This window comes from Oncorhynchus mykiss, chromosome 11, assembly GCF_057628025.1.
Source record: "Oncorhynchus mykiss isolate SJ-2025 chromosome 11, ASM5762802v1, whole genome shotgun sequence".
In the NCBI taxonomy this organism is placed as follows: Eukaryota; Metazoa; Chordata; class Actinopteri; order Salmoniformes; family Salmonidae; genus Oncorhynchus; species Oncorhynchus mykiss.
The window spans coordinates 84108975-84118296 of record NC_143032.1 but is presented as its reverse complement, the minus strand read 5'-3'; the positions used below and the strand labels follow the sequence as shown (position 1 = coordinate 84118296).

General features: G+C 39.9%; 1 protein-coding gene across 4 annotated transcripts; it reads left to right on the top strand.

Moving 5' to 3' along the window:
* Window positions 1-809: 809 nt before the first annotated feature.
* Window positions 810-8127, top strand: isl1a (ISL LIM homeobox 1a). 4 transcript variants are annotated; one of them, XM_021622256.3, is made up of 6 exons: window positions 810-1190; window positions 1655-1844; window positions 2836-3095; window positions 4905-5188; window positions 5605-5772; window positions 6783-8127. In XM_021622256.3, the coding sequence occupies exons 1-6, from the start codon at window positions 1163-1165 to the stop codon at window positions 6897-6899; spliced, it is 1047 nt and encodes a 348-aa protein (XP_021477931.1). In that variant the 5' UTR covers window positions 810-1162; the 3' UTR covers window positions 6900-8127. The 4 variants fall into 4 exon arrangements, with proteins under 4 accessions (XP_021477931.1, XP_021477930.1, XP_021477928.1 ...); XM_021622255.3 differs by having other exon boundaries at window positions 830-1190; window positions 4902-5188; XM_021622253.3 differs by having other exon boundaries at window positions 830-1190; window positions 4902-5188; window positions 5584-5772.
* The last annotated feature ends 1195 nt before the right edge of the window (window positions 8128-9322 follow it).

Sequence of the window (9322 nt, the reverse complement as noted above, 5' to 3'; positions counted from 1 at the left end):
TATTATCTGATGCCCCCACAATGTGAGTTTGTATTCCAGCCCGTGTCTCGACGGGTTTAGGGGTGTCATTATGTGTAATTACATATGGTAATGCCGGTTGGGTTGACAACCCTGCAGACTGATGACACACTCTAACATTGTGACCATGTCTGTAAAAATGAAAAGAAAACACTAGCAGCTATATATTACCCAGACAAACTTATAAAACCATTCGAGGGGCTGTTTGGGGTAAAAATCATTTCAATATTGGTTCACAATGTGAGTAATTCGGTTCCTTATTAACGAACTAAAATTACGATTACAGATGCAGCCGTTAGTAGATTACCACAAAATACAAGGCATTCTGGTCTATAATATTCTATTCCGTTATATTCTGTTATGATGCATTATCTTCTGATATAATCTAGTCTATTCTGTTCAACATTTTATTTCACATTATGGTTAACAAGATAACTAACATTTTCCCTCGCATTTTAACTAATTTTACCTCGCCAAGAGAAATACTGTCAAGCCTTACAGGCCAATATAAATATATCTATATCTAGCGACTCAAGACGTTGCATGTGTATCCCGCCGTAGAAAAAGAAGCAAGAGTCGTAGCCTATGGCTGTGTTGAACTGGGTTTGTTGACACCAATATGCAAATTCATAATTTAATGAGTAAACACATTAATGATTTCATAATATCAATGACAAAGTTGGGGGGAAAAAGCCTTGCTTCAGTGGAGTATAGAGTGGTCCATAACATGAGTCGGGTGGGCGGGTTCTTAGACGGGGCTAACATTAACAGCTGCTCCTGCCTTCATAACCAATCAGCATCCCATAAAGATGACGTTAAAGTGTCCTACGTCAGCCCAATGGCGATAGAGTAGAGTTGGTGCAAGGGAGTTTGAGTGGGAGATAGGGACTAGCGCGCCCCATCACAGCACAGGGACCAGGGACAGCAGCACCCTCCCACCCTCCCTCCCCCCGCCCGACTAAAACAGCTCCTCGGCGGCCAAACAAGTCCTGCAACACCCGGCTACCCCTCAGACAGCACCGGGCAGCACACAGGCTACTACTACTTCTTTACCGCCGTCCGGAGGAAAATAAAATAAAAAACAGCTTCAAAACTGTTGCAGCACGTTTTAAAAGTGGACCTAACACCTCCTTACTTCTTGGACATGGGCGATATGGGGGATCCGCAGAAAAGTAAGTGAAGCTTGTTCAACTGTCTATTCTATTTTATTTTGAGTGATGCAAAACTTCGGCGACATTAGACTCAATGTGTAGGTCAATTTGTAGTTTAAAAAAAATAATAATAATCATTTAACGTTTGTCAACTGTTTGTGCAACGTTCATTGTAGTAGCAGGTCCCATTCAACGACACGTTTTCCACCGAATTTTCTTTACCATACCTGTCTAGAGGATGAAGTCGTTCCATGTCAGTAAAGTTACTCTGGATCATTGAATAGCAGTGCACATTAAACTATAGCACATTCATAAATAACGTTATTAGTGTTACTAACGAATGTGTATTATTTTATAATAAATTATAACATTAACTGAAGTATAATTATCATTATGAGACATTATTTTATACTCAATCTAATCTTTATAATTGTCCTAATATATATTCTGATATTTTTTTCTTCTGTTTTGACTTTGTTCTCCAGAAACGCGGCTGATCTCGCTGTGTGTCGGCTGTGGAAACCAGATCCACGACCAGTATATTCTGCGGGTCTCTCCAGACCTCGAGTGGCACGCTGCCTGTTTGAAGTGTGCAGAGTGTAATCAGTATCTGGACGAGTCTTGTACCTGCTTTGTCCGAGACGGGAAAACCTACTGTAAAAGGGATTATGTCCGGTAAGAGATGTTTATTATGAAATGTAATAGCGTTGATAACCTTTGTGTCTTATTGATTGATTGACACATTCACGTATTAATTGCTATCATATAATTAACATGGTTATACAGCGGACATTAACATTTATTTTTTGGCGTGAATATCATATCTGATGGTCTGGACAATTCAATTTAAAAGTAATATTTAGATATTCTATCTAAAAATACAGTTTGATATTGTATTTTCAGTCCACACAGTGTTAATATTTATTCTTTTTTTTTTTTATGACCACCAAATCAGCATAATTGCAATTAAGCCGTTATTATCTCGTCAGTATAATAACAGGCTAAGTATACTATTGTCGAAACCCACATCAGGACTCACACAGTTAAGGTGATTTCTGCTGTCATTTTACAACACGTTTACATATTCAGTACAAACTATTTTATAGAAACAAGTGATATCATGTACTGCGTTGTTTCACTGTATCGATGACCATTCAAGTGAAGTCTAGCTGGATATTATTTACATATTTACATAGGCCTATAATTGATTATTTTTTTTTATCCCTCAAATTGGCCAAATATATTAAGCCTACATATAGACTACAATGTAATTAATACATTCGACAATTTGTAATGTTGTCGTCTATAGTAATAGTAATAATAATAATAAGAAGAAGAATGTTACTATAAGTCTTCTAAGAACATTTCCAGATATAATTGCACTTTTCCATGAAAAAGATGTGTTCCATTCTTCTCTGTTACCCCAGAACAGGTCTGTGCTTTATCTTTATAATATGTTATACAGATTCAAAGTAATCTCATGTGATGTAAACACAACTCAATATTAAGGCCTAACAATCCTGCTTTAAAAAAAAAAAGATGCCCCTGTGTTTGTCCTGTTATGTGTGCTGCCCAGCCACAGTAACACAGCCTAACGGTGGGTCGTGGGCCTAGTGACGCCGTTAGCTAACTCTGACCGGTCATCCAATCCCTCTTTACCCTCTAGGTTATACGGGATAAAGTGCGCTAAATGCAACATCGGTTTCAGCAAGAATGACTTCGTGATGAGAGCGCGCTCCAAGGTGTACCATATCGAGTGTTTTCGGTGTGTGGCCTGCAGCCGACAGCTCATCCCGGGGGACGAGTTCGCTCTGAGGGAGGATGGCTTGTTCTGCCGGGCCGACCATGATGTCGTGGAGCGGGCCACAATGGGCGTCGGAGACCCCCTCAGCCCCCTCCACCCGGCCAGACCTTTACAAATGGCAGGTAGGTTAACACTTTATATAAATGGCAGTGCTGTTTCTTTCTTTCTTTTTGTGGGCTTGTTTAGCCGGTGTAGGTGTTGGCCATTCGGTTGATGTTGTAGTCGTTGGAAACGTTTATTTTATTTAATTCATGGTTGGGGCATTACTTGGATTCTTTGTGAAAGGTTATTAACATTGAACACATAAAGACACATGAAGACAACGACGAATGTATAGCGTCATAGACTCAAATGTTTCGATAGACCTAGGCTAAGCGTTTGTCATGTCCCCTAATACAACAGGCTACGTGCACATGAACAAATATAAACACATAACCCAAAAAACGTGTTTTATTGGATAACGTTGTCATGTTGTGCAGTTTGCCGTGTGTAGCCTACAGTACAGGCCTAAGTTTTTTTAAATATATTTTTAATTTATTTTTTAATTTAAGGTTTATGTTTCAATATATATTTCAATATATATTTCTAACACTTCAGTCAATATAATATGATATGTAAATATATTGGGTGAAACATTTGTTTACATGTCATAGTTATAAACAGATAATGTAGCCTATTATTTAATCTAGTTGGGATACTAGTTGTTTATGCGAACCACATCATCGGTTTGATAATGTCAACAGTGCAGTGATAAAATAATTTGCATAAATGCGTTTTTTTTTGTCAAGGTTTCCCCCGCAAGGAAGGATATCTGGGCAAAGTATGTTCATGGCTGAATGGAGGAACTATTAATTTAAATCCAGTGTTTTCAGCTAGTTAGATGTTTTAAAGCATCGCCAAAAAAGAAACAAGCCGCAGTCTACATTTGGGACCGGTTTTATACGTAATTGTTTGTACGGAAGTTTGAGGAGCCTATAGACTGGATACATGCATTATGTTGCTTTTGGGGGAGTTTTGCAAGCCAGTTGGCCACGCATTCAGAATGGTCGAATATGCTATTTCCTCAGGTTAAATACCTATAGGCCTATGTGTAAGCGAACTCGCACTTAGTGCTGATATTAAATAGAGTACATAACCCAAGCTCGGCAGATAGCCACAAGCAATGCTTCGTTCATAATGATTCACCCAATCATAAAGTCTGCTCCAATGTATAATACGAAACATAGACTATTTGACAGTCCATTTCCGCTCATGGCCTGCGCCCTGGTCCAAGTTTTAAGAGCGCAAATGTTCACCCAATACAACTATTTTTAAACGATATGTTAAAACTGACATGAATGCACTTTCACTGAAAGTTATAACCATTCAACTTGAATAAAGTTATACCGTTTCATAAATCATAACCATACACAAGAAGGTGATGATGATGGACGTTCGTTATGACGTCCAGTGGACTCTCTTGTTAACTAGGCCTATAGCTGTTATAAAACAAGGTATTTACTCTTTCTTTATTGTTGATTTATTTATTTATTTATTTTTTTGTTGACATTATTCAAATTCTCAGTGGCTTCAGTTTAAAAAAAAAATCTAGGTCTAATACAAGTTTGAACAATCTGAAATTGAAACAGAAGTGAATATTGATTAGTTAAGAATGAGATTGGTTGATAGTTGATAGTCATAAAATATTTCTATAAGCCCCGGATAACAATAAGATGAATGGATACTCTATACTAAGCGCCACTACTGGGTCGTTTTGGGAAATCCTTTTAAGACTTATAGGCTACCGTGGTTTATTGTGCTGGCGTAATTTTCAAAGCGTACATTTTTGTATTCTCAACTTCTGCATCCAACACAATGTCTTTATATAGCCATGGTGTTTGAAGTGCCGATAGATAATGTTTTTCTTTGTCTGCACTCTTTCTCAACAGCAGACCCAATATCAGCCAGACAGCCCGCGCTCCGACCGCACGTCCACAAACAACCGGAGAAGACAACTCGCGTCCGGACCGTTCTTAACGAAAAACAGCTCCACACGTTGCGGACCTGCTACAACGCCAATCCCCGGCCCGACGCTCTGATGAAGGAGCAGCTAGTCGAGATGACCGGTCTCAGTCCCCGAGTCATCCGGGTCTGGTTCCAAAACAAGCGTTGCAAGGACAAGAAGAGGAGTATTCTGATGAAACAGTTACAGCAACAGCAGCCCAACGACAAAACGGTGAGAACCCTGTCTGGTCTTTATTTAAATAAAGGATTCAAAACAGTGGTGTTCTTATCGGTCCAAACGCTGGTAGCTGTTGTAACTGTTTCATTAGAATACTCCTGTTCTTGTCTGGTCATTTGATGTTATGAAAGAACTGGGGTGAAATAGAAACAGGGACATGGTCCTATACGTCTGCCTGTGGATGCGTAAGATATATATCCAGATACAGGCGTATACGTTCATACGTGTCGTCGCCCCCCCCCCCCCACACACACACACACGCACACACAACAAATATCCAGCATGCCCATTCTCGCATCTTTATCATATTCTAAATACCTAATGTTGTTTTTGTTGTTGTTGTTGGGTCAATGTTGACGTGCTAATTTTAAACTTTATATGACGATCAGTTTCTCTGGGACTATCTGCAGAATATCCAGGGAATGACGGGCACACCGATGGTGGCGGCCAGTCCGGAGAGACACGACGGCGGTTTACAGGCAAACCCAGTGGAGGTGCAGAGTTACCAGCCGCCTTGGAAGGTCCTCAGTGACTTCGCGCTACAGAGTGAGATCGACCAGCCCGCGTTTCAACAACTGGTGAGTTCAGATAGGAGAGAAGGTAGGCTGTACTAGAACACAACTGGTGAGTTTAGATAGGAGAGAAGGTAGGCTGTACTAGAACACAACTGGTAATTTTAGATAGGAGAGAAGGTAGGCTGTACTAGAACACAACTGGTGAGTTTAGATAGGAGAGAAGGTAGGCTGTACTAGAACACAACTGGTGAGTTTAGATAGGAGAGAAGGTAGGCTGTATTAGAACACAACTGGTGAGTTTAGATAGGAGAGAAGGTAGGCTGTACTAGAACACAACTGGTGAGTTTAGATAGGAGAGAAGGTAGGCTGTATTAGAACACAACTGGTGAGTTTAGATAGGAGAGAAGGTAGGCTGTACTAGAACACAACTGGTGAGTTTAGATAGGAGAGAAGGTAGGCTGTACTAGAACACAACTGGTGAGTTTAGATAGGAGAGAAGGTAGGCTGTACTAGAACACAACTGGTAATTTTAGATAGGAGAGAAGGTAGGCTGTACTAGAACACAACTGGTGAGTTTAGATAGGAGAGAAGGTAGGCTGTACTAGAACACAACTGGTGAGTTTAGATAGGAGAGAAGGTAGGCTGTACTAGAACACTAAACCGTCTGTCTGGGAGACAGTGTAAACGAAATCACAGGTAACGGTTAGGTTGTAATTTTGTATTTCATTTTTTCATATTATGTTTGTTATTATTTGATATAATTAGGCTATTTATAAGTGACGTATGGGGTAGAAACGCAACTGTCATATCAAGGGCTTACATTGTATACGGCATTTTATTGCATTGTCTAAAGTGTGTTATTGAAATAATTTTTTGAGCTAATATCTTGACGTGTGTCAATAATGTGATGTATTGGTTGACATGTCACTGTCATATCCAGGACAGACACGGTTACATTTAATTTTAATTTTAACGTCTTAAAATATATTATTGACATACTATATATATTGACCCAATGTCTTGACATGTGAATAATGACAGTCAGCCTAACATCGTTTTGTTTCTTTGTTCAGGTCAATTTCTCGGAGGGAGGCCCTGGTTCCAACTCGACAGGGAGCGAAGTTGCCTCGATGTCATCCCAACTTCCAGACACACCCAACAGCATGGTTTCGAGCCCTATAGAGGCGTAGGCCCTCGCGGACCGAGTGTAGACTACGTCAGACTATTGTCATATTTCTGACTGTTGATGTTAGTTGGACAAAGTGCCGGACTGACTGAAAAGCCGAAAAAAAACTTGACTCGGGGTGGAAAGAAACAAAAAATGTCACTCTCTTGTTGATTTCATTCGAACTGAGAGATAAAAAGAGAACCCCCCCCTCCCTCTACTGCACGAAGCCTCTTTAACAACAACTACTGGTTGTAGTTTTACACTGTGAAGACAATCATGGGATTATTACCCGAGCTAGATCTGTCCAAGCGTCCGTCATTACGTCCGTCTGTCCACTCGCCGCAAAACAACCCTGGAGAAGAGGAGGAGAGAGAGGACCATGGTGTAGACGAGAAGAAGAAGCGTGTTACAAGGAGCGGTGGAGAGCGCATCTGCCTGCATCATAACGTGTCTGCGACTCATGCGTAACAAGATGTATAGATTTCACTACATCGTCCATGACTGGTGCTGCCCGTTGGAAATGCCTGTTTACAGTTTTGCCAAAAAAAAAAAGAATACAGGAAACCCCATACATACACTTCAACAAAACCCCCCTGGACCCATGGACCTCTAGGAACAATCCAAACGTTATTATTGAAGATGAAATCTGAAACCTAGGCTACATTTGCGCATTGTTGTGCGTGATGTTTGAATATACAAACAAATGACTGTCTGCCATTTCAGTTTCTATAAAATAGCTTGACTTGAGATCCGCCCGCTGTTATAACGACGTTTGGAGGGGATTGCAAATAATGCTTTTCCATAGTTTTGTTATTATCTCCTTGATAAAGCCCAAGTAGGCCTACTAAAGCATTGCAACAAGGTATACCTCTATTATGCCACAAGCTTCGTGGGACTATTGTGTGTGAGTTTGTGTCCGTCCAATAATATTGTTTTCTTTCCCAAAGATGTGTATAGTATTAAGTTATAACGACCGTTAGCTCTGGAAAAAAAACTTGTTTTTCTTCCGTTAATTCCTGTACAACAAAATTATGTTTTATTTATCGTCGAAAGACTTGCCACTTTTTTTTTGTGTAACCTTCTATACTGAAGTAAAAAAGAAAAAATATTGTACCGTGTTTTCTGAATTATCTATCCAAATTGTATGTGTCCTGTCCCTTTCTTAAATATTATTATGTAAATCGACATCACATGTAGAAATATATCTCCAGGATTATTTCACTAATAAACATGGACTTTAATGTAAACCATACGACGGCAGATATAGTCTGCGCCTCTTTTGGTCCTCGCCCTGCATTCATCCCATTATTTCACACCTCCTTTGGGCCTAGTGATTTCATATGGAACTCGATTAAAATTAAAATTGCACGTACACAAACATGGACTTTAATGTAAACCATTTAATGTAAACCATACGACTGTTAACCACACTGTGATTAACAGAAGACTCGGTTTAGATGGAATGTTTGAATTGCATATATATAAACATGGACACGGTCTGGCATTAGTAACGACGTCCCATTTAATAAGATACAACGTGTTGGCGCTTTGCTTGGACGACGTAGGCTAAATTGCATTATAGAGAAGACGAGATGCAAGCTATAGTCTATCATAATTACTATTAGTGGAGCGGTGTCGGATATATCATTCTGTACGTCTGTGTAGGCTAGCTCTGACCTGACATTCCGAGAGCTTGGTCCCATCTGCAAATAGATGATTCTGAGACATTTGGCTTTAAAAGTTCCCGAATCCTCATTGGTTTGAACGGTGTCACCAATGTTTATTTTGTATTCTTAAGGACATGAATTGTGGGTATTTAGAGTACTATTTATGTAGAGAACATTTGAACAGAAACAAGGCTATGTCAACAACTACATGTGTACAAGAAAACAATATAGATAGAACTTTATAGTCCCAAGCTCTCGATAGGCCATGCAGAATTACGCATAACGGCCATCCTACCCACTCCATAACCTAATGCATTCACTCATCCACGTCGGTGTTTTAGAAGTCTGATTATAAACAAGTGACTGTACAATGACGGGCGCCATATGCATTTTAAAGCTATAATGAAGGCGTTTCATGGATATAATTCTGACAATAGGCCCTGGTTGTTTAGCAGGCCTAGGCTACTCTCTGGGTATAAAGGGTTTTGTAAGGCTGACGGAGGAGAGATGAGCGCGCCTCTTTCCCCCTCCGGTGACTGTAGTTAGCCTTTCATATTTGCAATCACCTTTTTGAGCCGAGTATACATTCAACAGAGGAATAACTCAATCCATTAAATGCGATTGAAGGGCGGACTGGTTTTGAGTAATACTCATTACAATGTATATCACTCAAAAACTTCCAACACAAATTCAACTTCACCTCCAAAGGTAATTTTATTCGATCATGGAACAACAGATCAATGAGTAGCAAAGGACCCTTAGCCCTTCCAGGAGTAGA